The following is a 15,549-nucleotide window of genomic DNA, read 5'->3' as shown; positions in this document are numbered from 1 at the left end:
GCTGGGAGCTCCCGCAACGCCAGGCACAGCTCACTGCCCCAAACAGCCCCTTCCCTGCTGTGCAAAACGCGACCCCTGGCACCCTCTGGCTCCTGGCTGGGGAGCCACACTGCACCCACATCCCCAGCGCGTGTATTTTGGCAGCAGTGCCCCAAGTTTTCCCCAGAGAGGAGTTCTTTCTAGTCCAGGCTGGAACGAAGCTAGAAGTACTCCCTGCCTGTGCCGGTGCCACTGCCCGGCAGCACCTCGCTTGCCAGCTCTGGGCAGCACCCACTGCACCCACATTTCCCATGGAATCCATCACTGAAAACAAGTGTGCAAAACACACAGAGGCATCCAGCCTTAAGAGGAAGGGATGTATGGCTAGTGCCTAACAGGAAAACATTTTCCCATTGTATTTTTTGACTCAATACACCTTTTTGCATTCCTCTGCTGATTTTTTTTTCCATAACAAAATACTGTTTTTTTTGTTTTTTTTTTTTGTTTTTTTTTTTGTTTGTTTGTTTTTTGTTGTTGTTTTTAAAAAAAAAAAAAAAAAAAACACTTTTGCACCATCTTCCATGGCTTGCCATCATTCCTGTTGTCTCTCACTATTGCAGTTAACATTTGCTTCCAATTAGCTTCCGACATTAATGCGTTGGAGTTTCAAGACCATTAATTAATTGCCTGGACTTCACAAGTTACCCTCCAATTGGGAAGCACACACACGGTGCCAAAAACACCATTTATCAGTATTATCCCTTGTTTCCTTACAACCCTCCCTGTTGGAAACCTTGATTCTGTGTGATAGTTGCATAATGTCCGAGGTAAGGACAGTCTTTTTTTTTTCCATGTTTGTACAACACATAGCAAAATGCAGCCCTGGGACCTGAACGTGCCTCTTAATTTGTATCCCAGAAAACAAATACTAACCACCAGGTAAGAATTCCAGGAATTTGCTTCCCTTCTCTTTGGAAGTAATATTATGGCTGAGGAGGCTGAAGAAGTCCCTGGTCCATTCAGGTAACCAAACACAGCAACACAATATTGCTCTCTGCAAATGCAGTTTGAGAGCATACGGGGCAGGTACACTTGTGTGTACAGGACTGTCTTCACCCTGTGGAGAAGCCACTAGCACAAAGTAAGATCAGCAGCCAAAAACGTAACTCACAAAAACAGCAACAGCTGAAGAAACTACTTATTTTGAGAGCACTGATAAAAACGAGCTTACAACAGGTTGTTTATGCTTCATAAGAAGTGACTCACATGCAGGAATACTCACTGATTTCGTCTGTGGCTTTCCCCGGGGAACAAACTAAAACCTGCCTCAGAAGCACTTTTCTCCAGTAGTTTCAGTGCTGTGAAGTTTAGACTACACAAATGCTCTTTTGGGAAACCTGCTCTAAAAAGAGATCTTGCCCATTCTAGCTCTAATTTCACTTGGTAGTAGAAACAGGAACTGCAGAATGACTCTGCTACAGCACATAGGAAAGTTAGCACTTGGTGCCCTAGCATCCTGCTCAGAACAGCCAGAGGCCAGCACCTCTGCAAAAAGAGCACGGACAGAGGAACCCCGCAGCAGTATTTTTCCAGAGTGCTCTGTCTTTAACAATGCACGGCTGATGCCGAAGTTTTTATATCACCAAAGGGGCACAGAAGGTCCTACCTTGCCCAGTGGTCAGAGCTTCAAACCCACCACCCCATCCCCACTTTGGCCACAAATGAAGAGCCACATCCATCCCATGAGCTACGGGTTCTACCTTGCTCCTCTGCACCACACTCACACCAAAGCCAGGGTCCCCTACCTCCTCCTCCTCCCTTTTCCCCTCGCAATGCCCTTCTTCCAGCAATAGGTCATTTTCATATGGAGTTAAATTAAAAGGATTCAGATGGATCTGCTCAGAGTTTCAATACAGAAGGTGATAATACTTTCACCGCCAGGCATTTTAAAGTATGCTGTACATTAGACATGTTTCAGAACGATCTTATAGGAAGCAAAATACACAAGGTCTCTAGGAATTCATATCCACGTTCTCTTAGTTTATGTTTCCTCCTCCAGCTGGTCTGCTTTGCCATTTAAAATTTATTTTAATGTCATAAAACCAACAAGTCATCTTCAGTTCCATAAACTTTGCTAAAAATGGAAAAATGTGTTAGTTACCATGGGAACAGTGAGGAGTCGCTAGGTCAGGATGCAGAGAACTTCTCCTGTTCTGTCTGATCATTTGCATCAGAAGTTCAGTCATCTGTTATTAACTATTTAACAACAGCTGCACTTGTTATCTCTGGTGCCTGCTATTTAAGCTTGCAGAACCTATTGCCCCACCTGCAGCCCTTTTGTAAACTCCTAATTAACGTGAGTTTAATTCATCTGAGGGCTCAGTTTTATCCCAGGCAGGATGATCACTATTTCTAGCCTTAGCTTGCTGGTCAATATTCTCCTTTCTCACCAAGGGAAAGGCATACGCTTGTGCAGACACCCTCCTGGAAGCAGCAGCTTTATTGGTAGAGATGTCGGCCTGGAAAGAATTCTGTTGGAGGGTAGATCTGGCTGCATCCCTCCCGTTTCAGCACACCCCACTACATTACATCCCCCAGTTCCACAGCATCCCTCCGTCTTCTATACCTCATCTCCTCCACACCGCAGAAGGAACTAGCTTTGTAGTTTTACATCAGAATACCAAGTGTGGACTCAGCTATGTGTTACTACCAAAGAAATGCTACCTTGTGTCCTCTAATTAAATCTGGATATTCATCTATATTCATCTACCAGCTGCATATGCTAAGAAAGCAAAAACTCAGCTCTCCTATTTGCAAGCTTGAAGTCTGTAGTTGAAATCTTCTCCCTTGACCTCACTATCTTCATTCAAATCCGTGTGACCTAAAACAAAGTACCGACTCCTGAACCTAGTCCTAGGGCAGCTGGCCGGACCTGTTGCTCTTCACTCATCGCGCTCTCAAAAGAAAATTGGAGGCTACACACTGACAAAAAAGGAACAACATACAACTGTTTTTCTTTTACTGTTCCTAAAGCTACTTAACAGTAAAAAGAAATTAGTCCTGCTAGGAACACATACCAGGCCTTCAGCAGGAAGTCCTTGTTTCAGTCATTTAACGAGAAAGTACTGCGCCACATACACCAAAGCGTGCTGTTTACAGGTACAAGGTACAGGTACAGACAGCAAAGCTCAGACCCCCAAACTTATAAAATGAAGGAAAACAAGTTGTAAAGTACTTATGTGGGAATGGAGAGAGAGCTTTGCAGAGTATCAGAAGGCTAAATCACAATCCAAATAAGAAGGGAATATTTTCCAGTCTAGTCGTTTGCTCAGACGGCGGGCACACCAACAACCTGATACCTGCACTAGCAATCTCAGCACAGCAAGAACTGGTGCAGAGACAGCAGGGGCTAAGATGCCCTCTCAGATTCTACTGAGATGAGAGATTTGGCAGATGAACGTACATGTGCGTACGACAGATCTAATACAATAGCAATGGCTTAGGGCACCATGTGATAGTGTATCACAAGAAAACAAAATTTCATTACTTCTGGTGCCAAAGAAGAAGATGCAAATAAACAGGCTAGACCATCTAAAAAGGCTTCTCTTTGGCCAAGTTCAGGAAAAGTATCTATTAAGAGATACTCAACTTCCCAAGTGCAGGCTTTGTGAATTACACCCAGGGCAGCTTTCTGACTATCAAACCCCATCTCACTCCAGCGATTTGGTTCAACTCCAAGAAGCTATCCAAACACTGATGGCACATCTAAGCCCAAGATAAATACAGCCACACTGAGGAAGAACTATTAAGCACATTTTCTGTCCACATGTAAGCATGTGAGGCACTTACTAATGCTGTTGGGCTGCCTTTTTTTTTTTTCCAGAATACCTGAAAAACAAGAAAGTGAGAAACAAACCAAAAAGCGCAAATGCACTGTTAATAACAAAGTTTTAAGAGAATATTCACAAGGAGAGAGATAGAAACACTCAAAAATTCAAGAATTTTATTTTAATGGATAACACATGAAACAGTAGATACGTAGTATGCGGGTTAAGCAGGAGCTGATACTCTTGGAACTTTATTACAACCACCACGTCAGATAGAAATCACACCTACAAGCTGAAACTTTTGCAGCACTGCTGCTAGAACAGAACTAGCTATCCAGTTACTTTAAAAAAAAAAAAAAAAAAAAAAAAAGCATAGGTCTTGTTAGGAAGTATCCTCAGGTGAGGAATGTAGATTACGAATCCCATTATTTTATCCAAAATAAAGACAAAACAAAAACCCCATGTAAAATCTGACCTGTAGAACTGTAGGTTCTTTCTGCATTCATCTTCTCTTTAAGCTTTCTTACTTCATCTCTCAAAACTCTTTGATGTTACAACCTGTTCATCGCCATCTAAGCGGTGGGTAATATATCTTGTGGAACTTTGTCAGAACATGTTTGACCACCCAAAATCCTCCTCCTAGCTAGCGAGGCTACGTTCAGCTTCAGGAGGTTTCTTTCAGTATTTGCAGTCCACATTTAGTGCATGGAGTGGAGGAAAAAGAAGTAAGGCTAGCAGATCAAAGGCAGAGAGTACACTTCTTCATCAGAAACGCAAGGGTCTCAGAAAGAACAGAGGTGAAATTGATGATGAAGCAGCATGAAGCTCCTCAGGTAATTTTTCCAATGCTATTAACCTTCACCTACAAGGTCTGCCCTTAAGTGGTTAAACAGTAACCTGCAAAAGTAAAGAAGTTACAAAAGAGACAACGCATACTGCTCATTGAAAAAGCTCTGGGAGAACGGCCAGGCCCACAGAACTGTTTTAAACTTTATTTAGAGGGATAAACGAGAACATTACAACTCCCAAGCTGTGCAAGAGACTGCTCGCTTTAAAATGGATGCCAGAGCCCAGTACTGAATTTGGAACGTGTGAGGAGGTTGTGCCGATGGTTTTAGAGCAGAGCTGTCTCCCGCAGCACAACCCGGCCGGTAACGAGCAAGCCACGCCGTTGGGCCTTCACAGCTCCCTCACAGCCGAAATGTAAGGGCTCAGCAGAGTCCGTCCGTCTCCCCCCTGCTAACCCTTGGTGACCGGCCGCACAGGTGCCAGGCAGCAGGCGTTCGACGAGCACAGGGCCAGCCCCTGCCCGCACACAGCGCCCAGCGCCCGGCTCGCCGCTGCCCGGCCCGGCCCCCCCCGCCCGGCCGCCCCCGCACCCACCTGCGCCGCGCGTCCCTTTGTCCCCGCCGCGCACCATCCCGGCAGCGGCAGCGCCCGAGCCCGTGCCCGTGCCCGTGCCCGCCGCGGGGGCGCGCAGCGGGGCGCGCGGCCGGCAGGCAGAGTAGGGGCGCGCATAGCAACAGCGCCCCGCGCCCATTGGCCGCGCCGCCGCCCGGCCCCGCCCCCGTCCCTGTAACGCTCGGGGGACGCGGCGCGCGGCCCGGCCGCCTCAGGCACGGCGGGGCCTCGGCGGGGCCGTGACCCCAGGGCAGGGCTGGGCAGCGGCCGGCCCCGGAGCAGCCACCCCCAGCCCAGCGCCGCTCCGCTCCGCGGCAGCTCCGTCCCGAGGCGCTCGCCGGCAGCGGCCCCGTGTGGGGCCAGGCGCCCAGCCTCGGCCTGCCGAGGGCCGCGCCCCGGAGGAGCGATGTGCAGGCCTGACCCCCGGCAGCACAAGGGGCTTCAGGGCACGGCGTGTGTACGCAGCCCGGCTGCAGACAGCACGAGCTAAAACCAAAATACGCTTCTGACGACGTGCCCTTTGTTTTAAAGGATCGTTGGGGGTGACATTGTTCATCCGCGGAACACAAGAAGAATCTTCTGAAGCAGCAGCCAGGGAGCAGGAGGCTGCAGAAGCCCAAGGCCGCGGGGCTGTCGTGGCGCAGCAGGGGCACCGCGGGCAGCCCCTCCCGGCACACAGCGACCTCCGCACCGCCAGCGGCTGCTGAAAGCCCCCGAGCTGCCGCTCAGTGAAGGTGCTAGCAGTTTCACCGGGATTTTAAAAGGAAGAAGTATCAATGCGTGGCATAAAGCTGCTCAACATTTCATACTGGAAGCTTAACTGAGGATGAGTAGAGCTAGTTTATAAAAAACACACCCAAATCAGAAATCTGAAGGCCATTATGTATTCTGGGATGGGAGGCAAGAACATAAGATGCCTTTCAAGCATTGCCACTTAACCTTTCCTAATTGATCCAAGATCTTTTCTCACAGAAACTCTTGTAAAGCCAGTGTGACTGTGTAGGAAGTGACCAAAGGCAGTACAAGAACAGCCAATTTTAATGAGCTTCACTCGATGTAAGATGAGGCAGGTGTGTATTCTGGCAGTTTTACTCTGAATGCATTCAACTTTTTTCCCCTTCACATTCCCCAGCCTTCCAGCCCCTCACACGAAGATGGACTTACCCTTTGCATCCTCTTTTAAAAATGGCTCTCCACTGCAGAGCTTTTCTAGTGTTATCAACTATTCCTCCCGTCTCCGCTTCATAAACTGCCTGCTTGTTTTTACTCATTCACTTTTTACCAGCATGAACATGACTAAAACGGGACTCCCATCCCTTCCTTGCATTGGTGTGGTGTAAGCAGCCACCGGCCTGAACACCTGACCAGGAGCACTGCTAGTGGTGCAGTTTTGGTAGCTGTCAGCATCCAGCCCTTTTCCCCACTCCCAGTTCTCCAGATACTTTGTTTCTCACAGCCTCTTCATGGCTAACAAAGTGTCTGCCCATCTGAATGGCCTACCATTCACAAGGCCCAAGCTGAGTTCCCCCTCAAAGCACAGCAAAACAAAGCCACACTTCATTAAAAGGCATCTGAAGTGGGAAGCTTGGCATAGCAAATTCGCATAAAGAGTCTTGTTTAAAAATTTTTACAGAAAAGAAAGACTTACTTTTGAGCGGTATAAGAGTTGATACTGATCCCTTTGACCTGACCATGCACTCCCAGTTCGTGCTGGTCCTGGCAACTTTGCCCTAGTCAGTAAGAAACTCCCCCTCCTTTACTCCACATCACTGGAATATTTATGAAAGCTCTTCTCCTCCTGATCCATCGGTTCTCTTCTCTCCTTCCCCCAAGTCAAGCTACTTGATAAGAGTTAAAAGCTGAACTAAAAGCCGTGATTAACAAGGGCAAGCAAACAGGAGGCATCAGCCCAACGTATCAAAAAATCACTATGCTCACACAGAAGTTATGTCCTCGGTGACTAGTCACCACAAACATTTACTCAAGTGTTTTTCTTAACCACCCTCAGCCCTTCCAAATCTGCAGACAAAGCTTTCTACCAAACTTGCAGGCCTGCTTGGAAGTGCGAATTTTAATCATGGTTGCACTTGGGCTAGTGCCATGGCAGGAAACCAAGAGCAATGCCTGGCTGGGGAGAAGGGCTTCCATACTCTGAAGCAGAGCACGCTGACCACGGCAGCTCTTCTTGCACCTCCCCTCCTCTCTCCCCTGACCCTCAGAAGAAGTCCCCACACCGCCACACCACCACCTCCCCCAGTGGTACTGACCATGCTGTGGGTATTAGCTAACACTCACCAGCTTCAATTCTTCACCAAAGTCCTCTTTCTCCCCTTCCGTCCCCCCACAGTACCTGATGACAAGATGATACTTGCACAGCACCCTGAGAAAGGAGCTTAATTTATTGCAGCATAGGGAACTGTGAAACATGCCCTAGAAATCTTGAGGCCTCATCAGTGGGCAAAAGGAATCCCTGCACGCACGGCACCTGCAATAGGTTAAACTAGTACAAGCAGTCACCTGCGTCTCACTAAGGAATTTCACAACCTACAAAGGACCTACTTACCAGCCTGGTTCCCAGAAATCCCAACGGAAGTCACCAACTTCACAGGATGCGCAATGTAAAACTGAGGACATGGCACACGCCTCCAGAGAGGCCTTCTTTCGGAAAGTTCTCTTTACTTCAGAATATATTTTTATTATACCTCAGAAAGAAACCTGTGACTGTGCACTTACAGCCATCCCACCCTGCAAGGAACAAAGTCACACTTAAGAGGTTTGGGAAGTCTTTTAGAGGAGTGCATCCATCACAAAGAGGTGACTGGGTACTACCTGCCTGCATGGAGAGCGTGGATGTCCCAGCAAAATGAAAAATGGTCAAGTCAAAATAAACTGGGGGAAGCTGAAGAACTCCCCTTATTGCTCTTAAAAGAAACAAAGATGCCCAGAAGACTTCTCAGTATGACTACTTTGTTCACGTCTGTTTATAATAATGAATCTCGCATTCAGAAGGGACACGGAAGTTTCATTATTAGCGCATGTACGTGGAGTGCTTCATTCCTCGGGTGCTCATTTGCCTCCACAGCTCCCCCCTGCAAGTCATCCCTGACAACGTGCTACCCCATCACATCTTTTGAGTCAACAAAACCTAGTAAATCCCATTCCAGATACCAACTCTAAGCAATTTTGGTCCAAAAGCTGACATTAAAAGGTGAAGTACCAACCATCAGTGAAAAGAACTAGTTCTTCTTTGTTACGTGGGTCTGACATCTGAATACAAGTGAGCTAAGTAAAAAACACTTGATTTGGTCACCGTAGCACTGCAATGTTAAAAAAAAAAAAAAAAAATAGCTTGAGAATTATCAAGGCTACCGTACAACTTAATTATATGCTTATGAACAGCCTTTAAAAACAATTACAAATTGCTCTTCTGATCTTGGCAGAGTTACACTTACAGATCAGCTGTACGCGGCCCAGGCTGAGCACAAAGAGCCACATCCATCCCACCCTGAACAGGACGAGCAGAAAAAGGACTATGGAATGAACACCAAGTCTTCCAAAGTCCAACTGTATTTGCATTCACCTAGGCATATAGACATGCTGAATTGCCTATTAATACACGAAGTTTTGTGCTCAGTGGTACAAAGGTGACTGTGCAATTGTACACGCACGCCTAATGCATTTGAAACTTAAGAACAAGCTTCTGCCCAAACATTAAATACAAATGACCTGCAAAGACTGAACAATTGAGCACCACCTTCAAAGACAATGAAGCGAAACACCTTTAAAATCTAAAAGCCAGCTTGTAAGTATCACATCAGGATGGAGAATTTATTAAAGCTGTCATTACAGATAAACTACAAGACCTTATTGACCAGAAGAACAGCTGGTAATTGCTGGACTGGTATCTTAAACCTGTTGCTGATAGAACAAACCCTATGGCTATTCCGCCACCATTTAACAGTTGCTATTAGAAGTTTGTCAAAACAACAACAAAAAAAAACGTTCTGTAAAGAGTGAAGTAGAGCAAGTTCTTTCAACAGATGTTACATAGCCGGTTTGTTCCCTGCAGTTAATGTTTTCACAGAAGATTTCTAATTTTAATAAGCAGAATTTCATTTGGCAACAAGCTCACATCTCTCATGAGAATTTGTATTTATAAATGTTAGCTTATTTTTAAAAACATTTAGAAGCTGGCAGACCTCGGATCCAATAATAGTTTCAACACTGCCCTTAACTAGAATCCCATCTAATATGTTTCAGCCCAAGCATCTCATCTGGCAAGCCAAAGTTTCTCACTTCAGCAAGTGAAGAATACAGTCAGAAAGGTCAGTTATATAGCCCAAGCCTTGGCACAGCCACAAGACCCAAAATACCCCCGTAAATGCTTCTCAGTGTCAGTTTCGTCAACAGGAGCCCCTCCGAAAGTGGCGAGTAGGGACAACACCAGCCAACCACCACCACCAAAATAGCTTTTTCTAGTCTGGTTTGTTTTCCCTGAGGGACAGACAAAGAACAACCACTACTGAACACCGGTAACAGCTCTCTTGCAGCACAAGAGCTGGTCCTACAGCGAGGACCTGCCTCACTATTGCTATCTAGGCACACATTGCAGAGCAGGGAGAAAAACCTTAACATAAACAGGTATTTCAAATCAAAACTTAAGGTTTTCTGATTCTGCAAATGAGTACCACTAGATTTATTTTTGGAAGAAGAAAGATGAACACCTGAAAGCTAAGAATTCCCTTACATTTTTTTTTTTTTCCAAGTGGAAATTTAAGAGCATATATTCCTATTTCCTGTGGGCAAGCACAGAATAATATTGAAAATAATCTAGACTCAACTAAAAGGGAAAAAAAGAAAAAGCTTACATTCCTGTTCACTTATCCTCTTTCACTGTGCCTGCACATTACGTGCTCTCAGGACAAATCTGCTCCCCCCAAAGACAAGGTGGATGGCTTCATGCCGTACAAAGGGAATCTGAGTGTAATATCCTGACCACCTGCCAGCACGGTTTATTTGTTTAATCCTAAACAGTTTTAGTCTCTTTTAAAGAATAAGCTGTTTTTATTTGAAAGTAATCTAGGTAGGAAAAGCAGGCACATACCCACCCTTTCCTGCCCTTGGCTGCTCGCCCCCCTCTCTTCACGCATCTTTCCGTGGCCGAGACGTGCTGGAGCACAGCAGGGTATTAGGGTATTTCTGCCAGAAACGCTTCCTCCTGGGCCAGGAAGCGGCGTCACCTCCCGCTCATTATCGCACAACCTGCACTTACCTGTGGCAGCCCTGCCAGGAGCATTGCTGAAACACCTTTGGGGTGACAGCTCGGCTGAGCAGGAAGTACCTCATTGCCAGTTTATTACTTTGTTTACTGTCTGCATCCTTCTACCACCAAAAAAAGTTAAGTGCTTTGCGACGTTTCGCCAAGAAGATTTTATAAAATTAAAGTGCCTGTATCACAGCGCAAAACGGAGCACTGGAATACCACTCATCCCTTTTCAAGAGGTATTTTCACTTCTGGACCCACACAGTCTGCAACACATATTTGCAAACAAGTTTTCCACAAATGTTTCCATGGAAGAGCTAATACGGGCTATAAAACTAAGTTTTTTGCTTTTTCTTTTAAACCAAGGACCTTACCTGACCTCCTAACTTAAACTAACTCCACAACCCCTCACTCACTTCCTTCAAGAACACACGCCCGCCCCATTCTTCCTCATTAGAATTTGAAGAAGAGCATTCAAATCAACTTTTCAGCTTCACCAGTTTCCCCTCCAGCTTTCCTTGCAGATACACCCAGAGCTCCTTCGGGTGTGTTCCCAAAATGAGGCAGTAACCAGCAAGGTGCTTAACCAAAGAGTTAGCTTTCCATACCAAAGCACCCAACAAGGTGCAAGAAAATCTCTTAACCCAGTTACTGCAAGCAGACCCAGAGGCATGTATCTGAGTTTGACTTGCAAAGAAGGAAGGAGAGGAGAAGAGGCAGTCTTCTGACTGATTGTTCCTCTCTTGCAGGCAGAAAGCCATTTCCTTAAGTTAGGACAGTCTCAAGGAGGGGACTGATGCTTCGGAATGTAAAACAACTGCTTTTTGCTTGATTTGTAAGTGAGAACGGAACAGTCTCTACACAGACAAAGTGTATCAGAAGAAGAAATAAAGCAAGGTAATAAAAAGTAAGAAAAGACTAGAATAAGGTGATAAAAACCTGCCATAATGAATTCAAAGACAAACAAGCCTGTCCTCCTCCTCTAACTGATCCTTCATGCAGGGCCGGGGGTGGGGGGGAAGGAAGGAGCAGCAACTCGGAGCCATTTAGACCATCGTAAGACTTCTGATGTCGTGTAACATTCCCACAGTAAAAATATCACTACACTGTCGATTCATCTAAACCACAAGATTTTTTCCAGTTGTGCACCAAGTGTACTCTGAGGGTACAAAACAAGCCCTCCGAGTTTGGCAGTATGCTATCGCCCTGACATTGTGCAATGTTTTCATTAACTCCGGTGGTGAAACAGCGTGTTTATACAGTTTATGAACAAAGCTCAACGGGAAGAGTCTGCGAGCACTCTGCTGTGAATTCTAGCTCTGTCTTCCAAACTCAATAAGCTGGGGAAGCGATCTGAAGTCATCAGAGTCGAGTTCAATAGAAGCAACAGCAAAGCTTTGTACTTGAGAAAGGAAACAGAGGTCCAAACACGCGACACGAGGCAGCTGACCAGGCAGCTGTACTGCAGAGCTAAATTGTGATGGTATCAGGAATCACAGCGAGGTAAGCTGATACGTTCTTACTGCAGAAAGACAAGAAACAGAACGCAACCTTACTCCAAAAGCACTGGAAGAAAGAGAAAGTTCCCTCTTTTCACTGGTGCTGGTGAAGCCTCAGCTCAAGCAACGCGTCTGCTGTGTGTTAAGATGCTTCAACACTTCCCTTTAGGGGTGCCACCGTCGGAAAGGCAGCACCAAGCAGCCAGCAGCAGCTTGCTTACTGCATGGCCCAGACCCGGAACAGAGGGAGTTACATGGACGTGCCCAGAGCAGCCACTGCCCTGCACGCCGACACCCCACCTGACGGACGGTCACGGGACATGCCCTGCACGTGCACGGCAAAGGAAGACATCAGCTTTGAAAGCGCAAGTAAGAACGCGGCCACGTCTCTTCCTGACTCACCAAGCTGCTCCATGGCTTTGCCTTACAGCACCCCACACCCTACTTCCTCCACACTGCTCTCAAACATTGAAAATTGCAGATAAAAACGTGCAAACTTTCCTTATTGTAAAGAGAGGTGGTAAGTTTACCTTTGGGCCAGATTTCTTTGCTTAACAAAAATTTCCCTTTTTCTTTATTTTTTTTTCTCACCTACTTAAGCTGAAACATTCAACAACATTTCTCCCCCTGTTAGAGGTGTGGTTGCAAAATTAGATTTCCCCTTTCCTCCCCTGCACCACCCATCTCTGCTGGTAACAGCCAGAGCCTTACTGGTACAGTAAGGCTAACCAATAGCATCTCCCAACGCATCTGGGCATTACATCTTCAGTACAGTGTAATTTACGTGTAATTCTAATTACAAGAGCCACACGCCTCGGATCTGAGCAAATTCTGATATAATTGTGCAAATGAAGAAAAAATATCAAGTCTTTTCATGTCTGTTTCTGTTTCCCATGCTGTGTGGATCTGCAGCCTTCTCAGGGCTTGCGGGCCTGCAGGAAGGCAAAGGCTGGCGAGCTGAGTGGTCTGCCTCCCCTCTGCCCTCTGCTATTAATTCACCCCGACTGGAAGCAGGTGACTGCACACTTGACTGCTCGTATCCTGGGGTGCAGCTGCTATGCAGAGAGCAGCACACGTAAACATTTGCATGATTCGTGCCTCTGCGGGCCGCATGTGGCATTTAGGCAGCACTTTCACAACCCCCTTTGTGCAAGGTATTACTCTATGACATTAGCACACAGCTAAGCTGCAGGCATTGACTAAAATGGCTGGAGGTACTCGCCAGTGTTTGCCAAGATCAATGATTTACTTTAAGATTTTTGTTAGTTATCTTAAAAGAATTAAGACATTACTGCTGGTACATTTCACGCTCCTTGCCATAGAGGTTTTATAATGGATAGGACTCTCTAATTAATTAACCACTAGCTTCTGGGGGAGGGGGAGCAAAAACTAGCAACTTGCTTACTTAATAATGTTGGTTCCCTCCACACGAGATTAGTTTAAAAAGGCATCTGATCACTTATTATACAGCAGCTAAAGGCGTTCTCATTGTTCTAATATTTTCTGCCTAAAGATCAAAGAATAGAATAGACAAAGGTCATAGGGAGGTTTTAGATTGCTACAGCAGAATATTTTAAAGCTGCAAATATTGACTTGGGTTTTATCTGACGTTGAAGTTTTCTTCCACCTCGACAATAGGTAGTTTTCAAACTTCAGTTTCTAATATTAAAACCTCGAGAGATTCTAAAAACAACCTGCTTTGATGCAGTCAGTCGTGAAGTTTTAAGCAATTAAGGAACAAGAACAGCAAAGAGGAAAGCTCATTTCACTCCCCCAGTATTTAAATCACATTAATTTATGCAAACATTCACAAATCAACCCTGTCCTATGTACGTGCTATTGTCACAGCACATAATCGTTACAGCACATACATCCATAAAATCCACGTAAGAGTGGTCAATTGTGCAGTGTGTCTGTTAGCAAACGTGTCATTAACGAGCCTAATTAAGATGGCTATGTCATGTACGTGTTAGCCTTTAACAGATGGATATCTAAACTATATTGAGGTGTTTCTCAAAACACCAGAGTGATTATAACACAAAATTAATGCGTTTTTAAAACTGAAAGCAACCAGGTAAACAATAGAATCATCAAAGCTTTAAGAACCCCAAATATCTAAGCGAGGATGTATTTTAATTAACGCTCACAGTTATACCATATGCCCAAATAATAAGATTTGCCTTTTTTAAAATATTCTTGCTCTAACAGGAATCAATAATTGCTGCTCGTGTGGTTCAAAATAGAAGTCATGACATATTTTCAACTCTAGGGGCATCAGCAGCTGTTGCTACACTGCAAAAAGAGCTGAAGTGTTATAAACACATACGTAGACAGGCGACTTTATTTTTCTGCAAAACCAGACGCCAGTAAGCAAGGCAAGGACAGCAACCAAATGACCATGAAGAAAAAAAAAAAAAAAAAAAAGAAAAGAAAAGAGTATTTTAGCAGGCTTGTTCTGGTGCATCTCCTTCATAACCGGCACAAAAAAACATTGCTGGATGAAAAACAAACGCACCAGATGCAAGTTGTGGCTATTTTCAGGGCATTGTGCAGCGACCCTGGCGTTTGTGTCCAGGTACTGACAGTGCCTACAGATGCCCGATTTGCCTTTGATCGGCTCCTGACCCAGCACTGCAGCCCTGTGCTGGCTGTACCCGACCTACGGACTGCACCACCGCCAGAGAGAAAGGGGCTTGTTTGCTGTTTTGTCTCGTCTTCATCAAACCGCGGCAGGGCACAGACGCAGCGCGGTGATTACCCCCAGAGCCGCGCTCCCGCAGCGCTCCCCGAGCTGAACCCGGGCGGCTGTGCCCGCTCCCTCCCCGGCGCCTCGGCGGCTCGTTTACCTCGCTCGGGCTTCATGTTCTCCGCTCCTCCGGCGCTCGGGGACGAGCTCGGCCGATCCGCCCGCTGTCCCGGCGAGATTTCGGGGCTGCGGACACCGACGGGCGGCCGGGGCTGCCGAGGCGGCGCGGCTAGCGGCCGGGCCCCCCGGCTGGCATGGCTGCGGGCAGAGCCGAGCCTCCCCCGCCCCGCCGGGCTGTCCTGCCGTGACACGGCGGGGGGCGGCCCTATTTATAACCTGCCGGGGCCGAGCCCCGCCGCGCCGAGCCCCGGCTCGCCCCCGGCCGGCCGCGCCTCTGAGTCACGGCGCCGCGGGCGCTGCCGGCCGGGCGCTGCCCCCCTCCGGCCGCTGCGAGGCCCCGGCCCCGCTCCCGGCCCCTCAGCGCCCGGCGGCTGGCGGCGGGGCTCCAAGCGGCGCCTCCATCCCCGGCCCCGCCGCCGCCCGCCCCCGCCTCAGCCGCGGCCCTGCCTCCGCCTCCTCCTCGCCGCCTGACTGACTGACGGGCGGGCGGGCGGGACGGCGGGCGGGCGACCGCCCCCCTCCTCCTCCACCGCCTCCTTCTCCTCCCCGCCGCCGCCGCGGTGCGGGCCCCGCTCATCCCAGCCCCCCCCTGCCCTCCCCGGCCGCCTCACGGCCCCGCAGCCCGCCGAGGGGGGGGGGGGGGGGGGGAGCGCGGGGGCGGCGCCGCCCTCCCGCGGGGCCCCGCCGAGCCCCGGGCCGGGCCGAGCCCGCCGC

General features: G+C 47.6%; 1 protein-coding gene across 4 annotated transcripts in view; it reads right to left on the bottom strand.

Annotated features, from left to right (window-relative positions):
• Nucleotides 1-15,305, bottom strand: part of ATOSA (atos homolog A) — a 43,999-nt gene extending 28,694 nt beyond the window's left edge. Inside the window, exons 1-2 of one of the 4 annotated variants that reach the window (XM_084531945.1) lie at nucleotides 5,190-5,311; nucleotides 4,282-4,703 (exon numbers count right to left, since the gene is read on the bottom strand). In XM_084531945.1, the coding sequence (XP_084388071.1) occupies nucleotides 4,282-4,312 (31 nt within the window). In that variant the 5' untranslated portion in view covers nucleotides 4,313-4,703; nucleotides 5,190-5,311. Of the gene's footprint in view, nucleotides 1-4,281; nucleotides 5,037-5,189; nucleotides 5,312-14,815 lie in introns of those variants that run through there. The other 3 variants (XM_084531947.1, XM_084531944.1, XM_084531946.1) reach the window with 3 other exon arrangements.
• Between the last annotated feature and the right edge of the window lie 244 nt (nucleotides 15,306-15,549).

This window comes from Aythya ferina, assembly GCF_964211825.1.
Source record: "Aythya ferina genome assembly, chromosome: 11".
NCBI lineage: Eukaryota > Metazoa > Chordata > Aves > Anseriformes > Anatidae > Aythya > Aythya ferina.
The sequence above is the reverse complement of the archived record's forward strand: the minus strand, read 5'-3'. Positions and strand labels throughout refer to the sequence as shown.